At 34.7% G+C, this 15,759-nt stretch overlaps 1 protein-coding gene across 4 annotated transcripts in view; it reads right to left on the bottom strand.

Moving 5' to 3' along the window:
- Positions 1–15,759, bottom strand: part of TASOR (transcription activation suppressor) — a 53,136-nt gene that overhangs the window by 27,917 nt on the left and 9,460 nt on the right. For all 4 annotated transcript variants that reach the window (XM_014868660.3, XM_014868662.3, XM_044754887.2 and 1 more), the window contains exons 2-11: positions 15,484–15,629; positions 13,928–14,020; positions 12,947–13,019; positions 12,441–12,532; positions 11,799–11,960; positions 9,746–9,870; positions 7,711–7,742; positions 6,889–6,994; positions 5,965–6,068; positions 5,781–5,884 (exon numbers count right to left, since the gene is read on the bottom strand). In XM_014868660.3, coding sequence (XP_014724146.3) covers positions 5,781–5,884; positions 5,965–6,068; positions 6,889–6,994; positions 7,711–7,742; positions 9,746–9,870; positions 11,799–11,960; positions 12,441–12,532; positions 12,947–13,019; positions 13,928–14,020; positions 15,484–15,629 — 1,037 coding nt within the window. The remainder of the gene's footprint in view (positions 1–5,780; positions 5,885–5,964; positions 6,069–6,888; positions 6,995–7,710; positions 7,743–9,745; positions 9,871–11,798; positions 11,961–12,440; positions 12,533–12,946; positions 13,020–13,927; positions 14,021–15,483; positions 15,630–15,759) is intronic.

Below are 15,759 nucleotides of genomic sequence, written 5' to 3'. Positions count from 1 at the left end.
TTTGAGGGGTTCAAGATTTCAGTGGAGGAAGTTACGGCAGACGTGGTAAAAACAGCAAGGAAACTAGAATTAGAACTGAAATTGGAAGATATGACTGAATTGCTGCACTCTCATGATAAAACTCTTAATGGATGAGGAGTTGCTTCTTATAGATGAGCAAAGAGAGTGGTTTTTTGAGATGGCATCTATTCCTGGTGAAGATGCTGTGAAGACCATTGAAATGACAACAAAGGATTTAGAATATTACATTAACTTAGTTGACAAAGCAGCGGCAGGGTTTGAGAGGACTGACTCCAATTTTGAAAGAAGTTCTACTGTGGGTAAATTGCTATCAAACAGCACTGCATGCCTCAGAGAAATCATTTGTGAAAGGAAGACTCAACCAACTGCAGCAAACTTCACTGTTGTCTTATTTTAAGAAACTGCCACAGCCACCCTAACCTTCAGCAACCACCATCCTGACCAGTCAGCAGCCATCAGCATCAAGGCAACATCATCCACTAGCACAAAGATTACAACTCGCTGAAGGCTCAGATGATGGTTAGCATTTTTTAGCAATAAAGAACTTTTTAAATTAAGGTATGCACCTTGTTTTTTTAGACATAATGGTACTGCACACTAGACTACAATATAGTATAAACAACACTTTTATATGCACTGGGAAACCAAAAAATTTGTGTGACTCACTTTATTGCAGTGGTCTGAAACTGAACCCGCAATATCTCCGAGGTATACCTGTAACCATCTTCATAAATGCAATAAATAAATAAATATGCAATAAAATTAAAAATCCATTCATAGTTAAAAAAATAAAGAAGGAAAAACTTTAACTGATAAACGTATCTATGAAAAACCTACTGCAAACTTCCTACCTAATGGTTAATGTTAGAAGTGTTCTTTTGAAAACCAAGAAGAACGCCTACAATCACCATTTTCATTCAGCATCGTATTAGAGATCCTAGATTGCACAGTAACAAAAGAAAAAGAAATACAGAGCCTAAAGACTAGAGAGGAAAAACCAAAATAATGTTGCTCCCAGATAAAGAAATCTATGTAACAATCCCAAAGAATGTACAAAAAAAAATAATTATTTAAATTTCATATACTGATCTGAGATAAAATCAATATTTAAATGTCAATTACAATTCTATATACACAACATGCAGAAAATGTACTGAAATGGAAAGTATTGTTTACAAGAGCATAAAAAAATATAAGATGTCTAGGGATAAATCTAACAAAAAATGAGCAAGACCTGTATCCAGAAAATTATAAACCTCTATTAAAAGAATACCCTAAAGAAGTAGAGATAATCTTGTTCATGGGTAAGACAGTATCACAAAGATGTCAATTCTCTCAAATCTGATCTACAGATTTAACAAAATTTCAATAAAAAAATTCCAACAGGGTTTTTGAGGGGGAAATAGGGAGGGACACATAACAAACCGATCCTAAAACTTTTTGAAAAAAGCAAGCTGATTCTTAAATTTTCTGGAAAAAAGCTAAATCTCAAATACCAGAACACTCCTAAAAAGGATGAAAAAAGCATAACGAGAGGCACTCACAACTAGAATATACAACTATGTACTGGGGGGCTTTGGGGGAAGGAAAAAAAAAAAAAAAGATGAAAAAAGTGGGGCAATTTGCCCTACCTGGTATCAAGACTTCTTAGTGGAGAAAGGACGGACTACTCAGTAAATGGTTCAGGAACAACTTGTTATTCATATGGGAGAAAAAAATGAAGTTGGATTCCTATAGTATATCATGCAAAAACAAAAAAATATGTACATATGTATTTTTAAAGTTTTAAGCGTCAAAGGCAAAGTCATAACACATTCAGAAAAAAATATAGGGCAGAATCTGTAAGACCTAGGGGGAAGGAAGAATTTCTTAAAGAAGTCACAATCAGTGCTTAACATTCAGGCAGATAAATTCAACCACATTAAAGTTAAGAATATCTGTTCTTCAAAAAACACCATGAATAAAAAGTAAAAAGGTAAGCACAAATTATAAAAAAGAAACAAACTGTAGCACACATAGCTCAGCATTAGTACCCAAAATATAAGAATTAAGAAATTAAGAAATTAATTTTCAAATTAAGAAAACACAAGCCACTTGAGGAAAAGCAGGCAACTGAACATTAAAAGATGTAAACTTATGGAAGGATGATCAACTCTTCATATTTCAGGAAAATACAAGCTAAAAGCACGGTAAGATACTATTTTACACCTACCAGATTGGCAAGATTTTTGCCAAAGTCTAACTATACCAAGCAATTGTAGGTATGTGAATTAACAGGAACTTGCTGGTATTGGGGGGTATAAATTAGTACAACCACTTAAAACAATACGGCATTATTCTTGTAAAGCCAGTCACGTGCATATATTATGATTCAATAATTCTACTTATAGATAATAAATCTAATATATTAGATATATACTTCAGAGAAAAAAAGTCTTGTACATGTACACCAAGAGATATGTAGGCGAATGTTCACATCACAGACAATATTAGAATTTAGGGACATCTCATTTTTTTTTTTTTTTTCCTTAGGAAGATCAGCCCTGAGCTAACATCTGCTGCAAATCCTCCTCTTTTTGCTGAGGAAGACTGGCCCTGAGCTAACATCTGTGCCCATCTTCCTCTACTTTATATGTGGGATGCCTACCACAGCATGGCTTGCCAAGCGGTACCATGTCCGCACCCAGGATCCGAACCAGCAAAATCCGGGCCGCCGAAGCGGAACATGTGCACCTAACCGCTACGCCACCGGGCCAGCCCCTCATGTTTTTTTTTTAATATTAAAGTCAGCTTTAAGAATTAACTTGACTTACCACCAGCCAAAAGAGAGCTCAATATATTTTCACTTACTTCATAAATCTCCATGTGGGAAAATAAACCATCCCTGGATTTCTCAGTGCTCCTGCAAAAAGTCCTAGCCTATCAATATGCAAAAACGTATATGATATAAAGACAGGGAATGTTTGCTTTCATTTCCCCCGGATATATTTTACTTTTCGCATACCTTAAGAATCAGATCTGTAGCCAATTATCTAGTTAATTGCCATGACCCAAAAGAATAATTAAATTTCTCTTATTTTCTTGTGAGTGCCAAGTACATACACAAAAGGGCCAAGAGGTTACAGCACAGGTTAGGTTCCTAGGTCAAGTCCCAAGAAGCAAGGAAGACTAAAGAGCTATCTCCCTAGGTATTTACATTTTAAGGAGGAATGAGTCCTAGGAATTTGGAGATGTCTTTAGATCCAAGAGGGCTACCTGGCTCCTGAAGAGATTTTATTTATTTACCAAAGGGTTGAAGTTAATATTCATTACATTTTCAAGAGGGCCTTTTCAGGAGGGGAGGGGTGATACGTGACTCCTTCCCTTTATAAGCAAAGAAAAATCATTTTTCCTCATCTCCTGCCTATTAAGTGTCCAGCTACTTGCACAGGCTAATTAACCTATCTCTCATTGCATTGCCCTAAGAGTAACGACTAGGGCAAAGGAGGGCCAATACATTTACTACTTAGAGGTCTTCACTAAATCTATCTCTGATCCAGAACACCTCGCATATGTATTCAAGAAAAATTAAGAACCGAACAGCTCCCAATGCACCTCCCATTATCATGATAACCATGAACAAAGTAGCTATAGTTAGGATAATTCCCAATGAGGTTTGCAGGAAAAAGGATAGCTACACAAAACACCTAGGTCCACTAGATTTACGCAGAGTGAACTGTGGAATGCCCATGCTCTCTGAGATGTAGGATCTTACTTTATTTCTTGATTCTGGGAAGACTCAGTCCTCCATGAACCTAATATAATACTTGCTCAGGTGAAGAACAAAATGCCAGTATCCTTCCTATCCTGAATCTCACTATTAGGAACTGAGCAGATATTGTACTTTTCTGATAAACCCCTCACTGTCCAGACTCTCAATACTCATTCTCTGAAATGCAAGAACCGAACAGATTTGGATAACTCAATATCCCACTATATCCAAACCTACCATCTAAACTTTCATTTTCACTTTCTGAACTCAGGAATTGAATACATTTTGATCATGAGAACACTTGTATTACAGACAGGCTTTCAGAAGGTAACAAAAAACAAATATAAGATTATGTTCATATGCAGTGAATGTCGTGTGTGTGTGTGTGTGTGCACACGGGGGTGTTCTAAGATGTCTAAGCCCAAAAGTTTCTGGCAGGTTAGTCAAAAAATTATTGCTAGGGGCTGGCCCCGTGGCCGAGTGGTTAAGTCCGCGCGCTCCGCTGCAGGCGGCCCAGTGTTTCGTTGGTTCGAATCCTGGGCACGGACATGACACTGCTCATCAAACCACGCTGAGGCAGCGTCCCACATGCCACAACTAGAAGGACCCACAACGAAGAATATACAGCTATGTACCGGGGGGCTTTGGGGAGAAAAAGGAAAAAATAAAATCTTTAAAAAAAAAAAAAAAATTATTGCTAGGTATCCACCAATTCCTAAGTGTATAAACTTGCCTAAAAGTTTCCTATATAATGTGACTCATCTACAAACAATGGCATGATTAAGCAAATATACAGGAATACAACAAAATTCTATGTAGCCATTAAAAACGAAGTTGCAGGTTCTGAAAATCACTGATACAAATCTCCATTTGACTACCTGGAAATTGAGTCTCAATAAAACGAGGAGTAAAAAGAAGTCAACTGCTGTAAAACTTGTATTAAACGGCATACCTGTGCAAAAAACTTCTCTCCCCCTCCACCGGAATATCCCATCAACATTTAAACATGAGCTCATCTATCTCATGTTAATAAAAACCTTGGAATAGCCACTCTCCTCTGCAACCACCTCTTCTCCTCTAACTAAACTGTACATATTAGTATCACATATTCATTTTCCATTTATTCCTGAACCCATCACAATGCGATACCCAACCTAATCCCTCTACTCAAACTTGCTATAGTCAGTATCTATTAAATTGGATACTACCTAGTAAATATCTCTTAAACCAATCTCTTTTCATATCATCATTCTTACCTTTCTCATCCAACTCACTGTCATCCTCTAATGTAATAGTTTCCTACCTCATCCCCCCTTCTCGATTCATTCTCTACAGAGTAACCAGGGTGAACTTTCAAAACACAGATCTGATCATGTTGCATACATAATCAAAACCTCATTCCAACTCCCTTTAAAACCCTTTGCTCTTAGGATCAAGTCCAAACTTCCAAACATTTGAACATTGCCTGTATGACACAGCAGGACACAGCACCCTACAGACTTTTCCAGCCTCATGTTCTACCACTTTCCCTCAACTATTGTAGTGTTCTTTTATCCCTTCAACCTCTCCAGGTGCCTTATTATTTTTGAATCTTCAAATATAACACTGTCTGTACTGGAACAAACCACATCTATCTAAGTAACTCCATTTATCACACGGTACAATCCAGGAGAAGAGTTTCTTTGTCTCATTCTTTACTGAACTATATACCCTGCATCAGAAAATGATATTCAATAAATATTTGTTGAATATCACAGTCATAATCACACGATACAATAAAATTACTTCATGGGGAAGACTAGTCCATAGAATGTCTAGTGTCATGGTTAAAAATAAGAGTACCAGAGGCCATAGTAAAACTCTGTTAACTAAATGGTAGCAACAAAGACAGAGACCTTGTGGTACCTTCAGAGGCAAAAATGAAATGAACCGAAATATTAATATGACCACTTATTAATATGCATATTTCTAAGGGAGAATGAGGAACATTTTAAAACCTTTCACTCACAAGTTTTTCTTTCTCTAGTTTTTGCAGTAAACACTCCATGTTACTTCCAATTCTTGTCTTTTCTACAACTTCATAAAGGCTGCAATACATTCCATTCTTCAAAACTGACGTAAGAAAAAATACATAGTAAATATTCAAATCAAGTCTGCTTCTTATATATTTTAGTAAAATTAAATTACTTTACCTTCATTTGGACCTAAGTATGTTTCCTTATAAAACAATGCTGGAGGGATTTTCTGTTTCAGGTGATCAATACTCATAACTGTTTCAACATCTAACTTTTCAGGACTGAAAAAAAAGTGAAAAAGCACGGTTGCCTTACCTGTATTTTTAACTCATACATAACTTAACAGCAATGCTCTCTCTCTCTCTTTCTCTCTCACACACACACAAGTATCTTGACAGAAAACAAAAGAACTTATTTATTAATATTGCAATTTATTCTAAAGAGGATTTGATATGGGAAATCCAGATATATGCACAGGTAAATAGATAGCCTGACAATATTATGAACCTTTCCTCTTTAAGCCAGAAGCTAATTCTGTACGCCAATTTTACTAACCACACAGGATAAAACGTTGTCTTTTTATTAAACAATTTTGAGTATGAACTGTTAATCTTCAAACACTTATGAAGGCCCATAAGGTTTACTGTGGCGGTAGCAAGAGATCATTTGAGACCTTTCTATTCCAACATACACTGCATAAGACTGAAAACAGCCTATAAATTTAAACTTAACTCACCACATCAAAGCTGTTTATAACAAACAACTGATAACTTTTAAGTGTATCATGTTCGAATTGCTAAATGAAAAATCTAATTAGAATAAAACTTTGAAAAATCAATTTTAAGATTAAATATCACTTAGAAAAAGTTTTATACCATAAATATGTATAACTAGTGGCCCATCCTCAAATGAAGACAGAAAACAGAGCTCAGCTTGCCAATTAAGTTTCCAAAGTTATCAAACCAATCTTTTTTAAAACAAACTGATATGTATATTTAAGTTCTTACAGACCAAACTAAAATTTAAATATAAGGAAAAAAGCAAAAGAAGGAACTAAATAATTAGCAACCACTAATTGCTATTTTCTTGTAATATACTTACAGCTTGATAGGCAAAAAAGCACGAGTGGCTGATCTCAGAGAAATGTAACACAAAAGCTTTCCTTTATTTAAAAGCTGTCCTTTCCACAGGGTGTAGTTATATTTATCTAAATAAAAAGAATAATGACACAATTCAGCCTCTTGATAGCGCAGATACAAATATGTCTTCACTAGAAATAAGAGGAACAACATCTAAAAAAAAGGTTTAAGTACCACAACAAAAATCTGACGTTCTATTTACAGGAGAGTTCAAATATTAGGACTTTTGTTTCAGGTATCTTTTCCCCTACAAAATTATTCCAGCTGCAAAGAATAATCAATTTGTCTAAACGTCCTCATATCAGAAAGCTGCGGATCAAAGAACACAGTTACTGCTCTCTTATTTTCCCCAAAGAGGAGACTATATTAAATCCAGTTAACTACACGAATTCCCATAATATCTCATATCTTCTACTCACTTTCTTTTCATTGTGGACAATCTTGAAAACAGAAAATATTACTATAGCTTTAATCTTCTCTATCTCTTCTAAATCCTAAACTTCAGATGAATTAAATACTTTTAAAAGGCTGAGTTGTGAAACTTGCTTTATTTTTTACCTTTATCAATCAAAAGTGCTAAAACCAGCAGCAGCTTCTCAAAGGAAACCTCAGGCTTGGACAAGCAAATGTTGATGTTACAAGATAACATGGCCTCACCCTCTTTTTCATACTTTGCAGATTCTCATTCATTATAAAAATAAAGCACTTAATTTATTAATTTTTTACTACATATACTTATTCTTTTGATTTATAAAACTAAAGGAAAGAAATACAAGAATCTTACCTGTGTTTCTATCTGCATTAAAGCTGTTAGATCTACAAATAAATTTTTAAAAAGAGAAAAACATCACTGATGGGTAACAACATGAAAGTTAACATTCAGGACCTTGATATAAGTGCCTTTTTTAATGGTATATTGTGCAAGAGAATTAAATCCTTCCTCCAAGTAGGAAGAACAAATTAATTACTTAGTACAACATTTAATAAATCCAAGTCTACTTGAAGAAAACAGAACTATTTACTTGGCTTGAATTACCATATTTGCCCAATTTAAGAGAGCTATTTTTCCCAAAAATATCCATCAGGAAAGAATAGAGTCCATTAAAGTTTCTGTCAATTATTTTATTTTGGTGATGAGATTCAAAGAAATAGCCTCAATATATATTTAAATACATTCATTCATCACTCAATAAATATTTACTAAGCTCCTATTCTTTACCATGCACAGCTCTAGGTAACAGAATTACAGGGATGAACAAAACCCCTGCCTCCATTGAGCCTACAATCGCATGAGGAAGACAAACAACAATCGAAACCTAAGTTATAGTTTACTAGCTGATCATGTTTTTAAGTGCAATGGAGAAAAAGAAAAGAGTTTTAAAAAAATCACAGAAACCCTCATCGATGAGCTCACTTATAAAGAGAGATCTGAAGGAAGGGTAGGTGTAAACCATGCAGCTAATTGGGGAAAGAGAGGGAATAGCAAATGCAGATGCCCTGGAGTAGGAGTATTCATGGCGGCATGCAAGGTACAGCAACATGTTCAATCAATGCTCATTTTAAATGATATGGAGGTCAACAGATGGAATCAAAGAGGAGGCAAAAAAAATTGAGTCATTATTCCTGGGGAGTATGACCTCATAATTATTAAGTGCTGGTTCTATTTTAAAGATAACTGTTGAAAGGCACTATAGTAAATGTATCATAGAGATCATAAATATAGAGCCATAAAAAAATTGAAAAACAAAATTGTTTAGATATTATGTGATTCAGTACTTGTGGCTGTGCACGGTTTCCAGAGCTATTCACTGACATAAAAAAAGGGCTGGATCTCAAACAACTGAAATGATGAGATGATTTGATCTGGAAAACTGATTAAAGAGGCCAACCTCAAAAAATGTGTATGTTTCATGAAACGTGGCTTTTAAAAATAGCAGTATTTCTAAATTAATAGATATCATACAATGCTTTATATATGGGTATTCAAAGCAAAAATAAGTAGACATATGACCACTTCACCTACATCTCTGTAAGTTTACTTATTTGATTTTGCCAAAACATTTTCTGAAATCATGACATGGGGCGAGGAAAAAGGGAAACTGCTTTTTACTTGGTCACCTTATATTACAGCTTATAAGAAATTCTCAATGGTACACAAGAGACTGAAAATCAGAACCACCTGGAAAAGCTTTTAACAACTACCAATGCCTAAGTTCCTTAATAAATATTTTATTTAACTGGTTTGAGGTAGGGCTGGGGCATCTTTTCTAGAAGCTCCCCATTTCCAAGAGAGCTAATGCACAAAATTTCACTTTTAAAGATTTTATTTTTTTCCTTTTTCTCCCCAAAGCCCCCTGGTACATAGTTGTATATTCTTAGCTGTAGGTCCTTCTAGTTGTGGCATATAGGATGCCGCCTCAGCATGGCCTGATGAGCGGTGCCATGTCTGAGCCCAGGATTTGAACCGGCGAAACCCTGGGCCACTGCAGCAGAGCGTGCAAACTTAACCACTCAGCCACGGGGTTGGCCCCAAAATTTCACTTTTAAAAACTGCATTTACTCAACTACATAAACCTGCACTGGTTGAAAAAAAGTTTAACCAGTGAGCTTCAAGTAAATTTTAGTTTGTATTTCCACATAGTTTAAGTATCTGTCCCTCACATTAACCTTTTAAAAGTCATCATGAACATTTGTGTATCTAATTAATTTCAAGGGAAGACAAAAATGAAAAGAAAACAATGTGTTCCTCCTAACTCAGCAATGCAGGTTATGTAATATAATACCATTCTGGATGACGTCTAAAACTCATTAAGTCTTACCTTGATGAAGGTACAAACTTGGGAGTTTGTATATCATCTTTGTAAGTAAAAGACACAACTGCATATGGACACACGTGTCTCGGTCTTCGCCTTAGCTCATCAAAGCCATACTCATAAAAATAATACTAAAAATAAGAAAAACCAAAATTAACTTCTTTAAGAAGGCAAGAAGTACAGACTGGAATCTTATATTAATGCCTGATTTTTGAGAAATATAACACCAATTAAGTGCCTCTAACAGAAAATATCTTTAAGCACTGCTTGTCAATTTAACTAAAATAATTTGCCCTTTATATTTATTTTATGATATAACATATTCTGCTTCTATATATATCAGACGTCAGGTATTCCAAACAGTATTCCATAACAGGTATTCCAAAAGTTTACTTCTGACAAGCCGACCACTGGGAAGGTACAACAAATTTCTTCATAAAAATGTTACAAATGGAGCCCAGGCTCCCAGGTCAGCCCAGAAAAGCCAATCTGACACAAAAAGTAAAACACTAAGGACACAATCTCAACCAAACCTACCATTTTGCTTATTATTAAAAAAAAAAAAAAAAGCCCTGCCACAAACACATTCTTGGCTCCATATGCAGACAAAGTAGCAAAGGGGAGGTGAAAGAGGGTACAATCATAGGTGACAAGGGTAGCTGACCCTCTTATACTCCCCTCTGTCTCTTCCCTTCCCTTATTCCCAACAGTCATTAGATCAGGGTTTTGTGACTTTGCAGACTAGTGAGTTTCATTTAAAAGAATGCTCTAGTTTAAACAAAGCATTGTCCTTCACAGTCTATTCCCCCGGGAAACTATTAATGTCAATACTGTTACTGTTGCTCTAAAAATGCCTAGAAATTTTTTGGAAACATCAAGTCAGTTTAAAAATTCTGCTAGAAAAACCAATAATTACTTTACAGGTATATTTCATATCTACCAATACTACTACTGTCCAGAAGATAATCAAAGCCTGGATGACTCTGGGGAGTATAATTTTTGCTGAAAGCCCCCAACAACAGGTCTTGCCCACTGAGATTCTTCAAAAAGAAAGGAGCGGGGCTGGCCTGGTGGCGCAGCAGTTAAGTTCGCGAGTTCCGCTTTGGCAGTCCAGGGTTTGCCAGTTCGGATCCCAGGTGTGGACATGGCAGCACTTGGCAAGCCATGTTGTGGTAGGCATCCCACATAAAAAGTAGAGGAAGATGGGCAAGGATGTTAGCTCAGGGCCAGTCTTCCTCAGCAAAAAAGAGGAGGATTGGCAGCAGATGTTAGCTCAGGTCTAACCTTCCTCAAAAAAAAAAAAAAGAAAGGAGCAAGAATAATCTTTATTTTACGTAAATAAAGTAAAACTAAAAAGAAAGAACATTTGCAGGGAGGTTAGCACCACTGCTTTTCACATACAATCCATTTGGACATACACATTTTTCATACATTTGTTAAAAAGAATAACACTACTTCATAGTCAAATATAATATAAAAAATGACTAAAATTCATCAAATGTTACACTTTTAGGTATGTGTAATTTACTGTATATTGATTACATCTGAATAAAACTTAAAAAATTAATTTTAAGTTTGCATCCTGTAGAAATGATAATGAAAACAGAAAATATCTATCAAATCAATAGCATGAAATGATATGAATGAAGGTATTTCAAGGGGCTTCAACTTTACTTTGAAGGATGAGTAGTATTTTATTAGGCAAGAGATCTTACTAGGCCAAGATCTAGGCCAGAGAAGCCAAGGCTTCAAAATGCAATGGTGCGTAGAGGGCAGCAATTATACAAAAAACCAGGCTGGAGTCAATCTACAGGGAGGGAGAGCCAGGCTACTGAATCTGAATATTACTCTGTAAGTCTGAGGAGCCACTGTATGTTTCTGAGCCATCTTGGAAACAGTGAACAAACAGCAGTAAGAGACACTGGAATCTGGCAGTGATACATGGAAACCAGAGTCTAGACTGGTGTGGTGGCAGAGGGAACTGAAAGGGAGACATTTTAAAGGATTTGGTGACAAACAGGTATGAGGTCACAACACTAAAATGGATCCAGGCACCTACCTGAGTAAGCTCATAGGCTCTGTAAACCAAAAGTGACGTAACTCTATTGGCATTCTTCGACACGTGACATTCGTGCTTTGGTGTTGGGTCCAAAGCACTTCTATTTAATACAGATTCCAAACTTTTTACACCCATGGGATCATATATACTCTTTATTTTACCCTAAAAATAGAGAAAACTTTTTAAGTCCACCGAAACCTAATTACTGACTATACGACATTAATATTATAGAATATTTTTTTGAATATAGGTCACCTATAACAGTTTTTTCCTTTAATACCTGGTAATAAAGTAACACCCAACACTTTTTACCAATATTGAAGAAGTTGTAAACCACGAAAAAAAAGCGTTCTTTGAATTTGTTTAATAACAAGGAAATAAAAGTTTTATTCACTACACTCTTCACAAGCCTAAATGACATTACCAACTTATTATCCTCTTTTCTTCATTTTTTTCTTTGGAAAAGAAAGCAAACTCACAGTAAGCTTAGAGCAAAGATGGCAAACCACTCTCTAAATATCTTTATATACCATACAGAAGCAAGCACCAATTTTTAATTAAATCAAATGCCTAAAGACAGCGTCAACTAGAATCCAAATCAAATGCTGTCTTTGATACACAAAATGCAAAAATTGAAATTACCTTCATTATTTTAAAAATAACAACATCGCCCACTGCTCCAGCTTCCAAAGGATTAGCTTGTAATAAATCTGCATACCTAGAAAGATAGACACCTAGTAAAGAGAGAAAAATTAAAGTTGAAAAAGAACATGAATAAAAAAAACAAAATCCAAATATTTTACCTAATGATAAGAGATAAAAGGTATGACAACTTTAAAAGAAATGTAATGACAGTAAAGACAGCTGATTTTTAACCAAAGCAAAAATAAAACCAGAAAAAACATGAAACTAACCAAATTTTTCAAAATCACTAGGACATTAAAAAAAAAATCTTTGATCGTTTCCAAGTATGCAAAATTAGAAACAAAGGATAAAACTGGTTTTACATTGCAGAACCTGCAAATAGTCTCCCTGGGAACATGACAAAGTATACATGAATTTAATTATAAAGACTGTGGCAATATTAGATTATATATTTTTAAATGGCTACTTAATAGTAGATTAATGAAAAAAATAAAAAAGCTTACCCATGGAAGGACTGCCAAGAATTGTTATTTTGGACTGGCCCACCTGTAATCCTTTTTCACATATGTTTTGAACCTAAATAAACAAAACACTTCATCTTGCAATCGAAATATTTAAAATTATGAAAAGATAATTTGTAAACTTGTTTTAAGTCGAATCTAAGCTTCTAAATTATATATGTTCTACATTACAGAAATTTTATATATATGCCAGTTTATGACTAAATATCAATGTAAAATGGGCTTATCCTTCCAATGTAACCATAGCTGGAATCCATTTTTGTTTATTCGAGGTGTGACAGATACTCAGAACTCATGCCACTCAAATACATAAAATATCCCCTTTTAGAGAGAACTAGAATTATCAAAATATCTAAAGAGAAAGTACTCCACCTAAACATCTTCAATGAAAAAAGGAAAAACAGTTCCCTGCATATATAATCAACAATATAGAAGATAATCTGCTTTAACAAAGGGAAAATTATCAAGAACATTCTAAGGGAAGAAAATAGGTTTGGGCAGAGAAAAAATGAGCACATCTGGAAAAAAACCTACAAAACAAGGAAACACCTTGCCCTACTAAATCATTTCTTCCACTCATACATCAAGAAAATGTTACTTTATAACTATCAAGGGTATTCTTTTTTTTTTTTTTAAGATTGGCACCTGAACTAACAATGGTTGCTAATCTTTTTTGTTTTTCTTCTTCTCCCCAAAGTCCTCCCAGAACACAGATGTATGTTCTAGTTGTGGTCCTGCTGGTTGTGGCATGTGGGACGCCGCCTCAGCATGGCCTGATGAGCAGTGCTAGGTCTACGCCCAGGATCCGAACCTGGGAAACCGTGGGCCTCCAAAGTGGAGCGCGAAAACTTAACCACTGGGCCACGGGGCCAGCCCCTCAAGCGTATTCTTGAATAATTGCAAACGTAGTAATTGAAAATGGAAAAATCCTCAAATTGCTTTTTATAAAAAGGGTTCACTCACCTGATATCGATCAACCATCAGAAATGCATAGGATTCTGAAAGTTCTTTATCTAAACGACCTTCAGACTTCAGTTCTCTTCGCTTTTCTGTAAACTAAAAGAAATTAAATCTATAACAACTCCTTAGCATATGATTACATTTTTCAAGCTAAGAGTTTCAAGAACTGTATTTCTAAGAATTCCAAACCTACCAAAGCAGAAATAATCTTTTCTCTCCCTGTACTTTCTGCACTTCGATTTTTTTCCCATTATAATTGGCTCTTTACCTGTACAATGTAGTCAAATAAGCAAGTAGTGTTTATCAACTTTAACTAAGTTTCTACTAAAATTTTACCACAGTCCAACTGTCCCATAGATTAAGTTCAAGTTTTATGTTTGGATCTCTCATTTTACTTAACATGGTGCACTGCCCACAGCAGGTGATTCAATAAATCTCTGTGGAATGTACAACTTCTAGACTGTAAACTAAATTAGGACAAGGAAAAATGTTTCATTTCTTTATAACTGTATTCTCAATGCTAAGTACATAAGATGTGCTCCATATTTCCAAGATAAAAGAGTAACTTGGTCTAAGTACATGTGAACTGTAAGTAACCCTAAACTGCTGGCTTTCACTTTTAGATACAAGCAAATAGACATACATACGTTCAAAATACAGAGCCCATATCTAATAGATTTATATGCAGCATTCAAGCCATTACTGATCTTCAATAATACAATTAATGAATCCTGAGACTAAATTTTCATATAAAATTTACAAATAATCCTTATCATACCATGAAACTACCAAAGTTTTAATTTCTCTGGGAGGCAGTAACATTCATCTACTTTAGGAACCCTTTGAAGGTTAAACTCTAGTAGCACTCGGTTAACCAACTTATAAAACTAGAAAATGAATAGTATTTCATGTACATTAGAAAGCAATATACACATCAAATATTTCTAAACATCTCATTTGTATTACCTCAGAATTACACATGCTGGCTTTTCCTAAATCAAAACTCAATATTCTAATTTGTACATGAAACTTAAATTCACTAACACGCTTAACTGTTCCCCTTTATTTGCACTTTTTCACTAAGAATTTTTACTAATGATATTAAGACAATTCAACTATCAGGCATAATTGGGGAAAGAATTAAGCACATCCTAAAAAAAAAAAACAAAGAAAATACATTTGATTTCCCTAATTATCTTATAATTTAGACATTATATACTACTAGTGATTCCATTTAATTAACATGCATTTGAAAGAGCAAAAAGCCTTGTTACTAATTTACAATAAAGCCATTATCAATAAGCTATCCCTATGCTTAAAATTCACTTTTAGTAAAAAGTTATTTTTACATAATAGCATATTAATTTAAAAAGAAGATAAATGTTGTGCTATGTCAATAATGTTGAGGGGAAAAAAGACGTCATTTAAAACTTGTTTTCCCTTCCATAATTTGGCTTCCCTAAAAACTTCAGCATTTTTTAAAAAAAGGAAAGTAAAACAAATTTCAAGCTTTTAATTGGTTGTGAAGAATCTTACAATAAGCACAATTTAAAACATACCTCCTTTTCCAAAAGCTCATTATGTATCAAACAAGCACGTTTGTAGGTAAAATTTGTTACTGAGGTTGGTTCAAGGTAAGATGAATGGAGAATATTTAAAACATCTTCAAATTCTCGAGAGCCTGGAGTTAATGGCTGAAAAAGTGCTAAAATAAAAAACATTATTAATTTTAAGATTATTCCATATTAAACGTAGTTTCTTCTATTTTTGTGGGTTAACTTTTAAATGAAGTAAAAAAGGCATCAAGGCTATCTTATTTTGATATGCGAAGACAT

Source organism: Equus asinus, chromosome 21 (assembly GCF_041296235.1).
Source record: "Equus asinus isolate D_3611 breed Donkey chromosome 21, EquAss-T2T_v2, whole genome shotgun sequence".
Lineage (NCBI taxonomy): Eukaryota > Metazoa > Chordata > Mammalia > Perissodactyla > Equidae > Equus > Equus asinus.
Note: the sequence above shows the minus strand (reverse complement) of the source record. Positions and strands in the feature narration are given on the sequence as shown.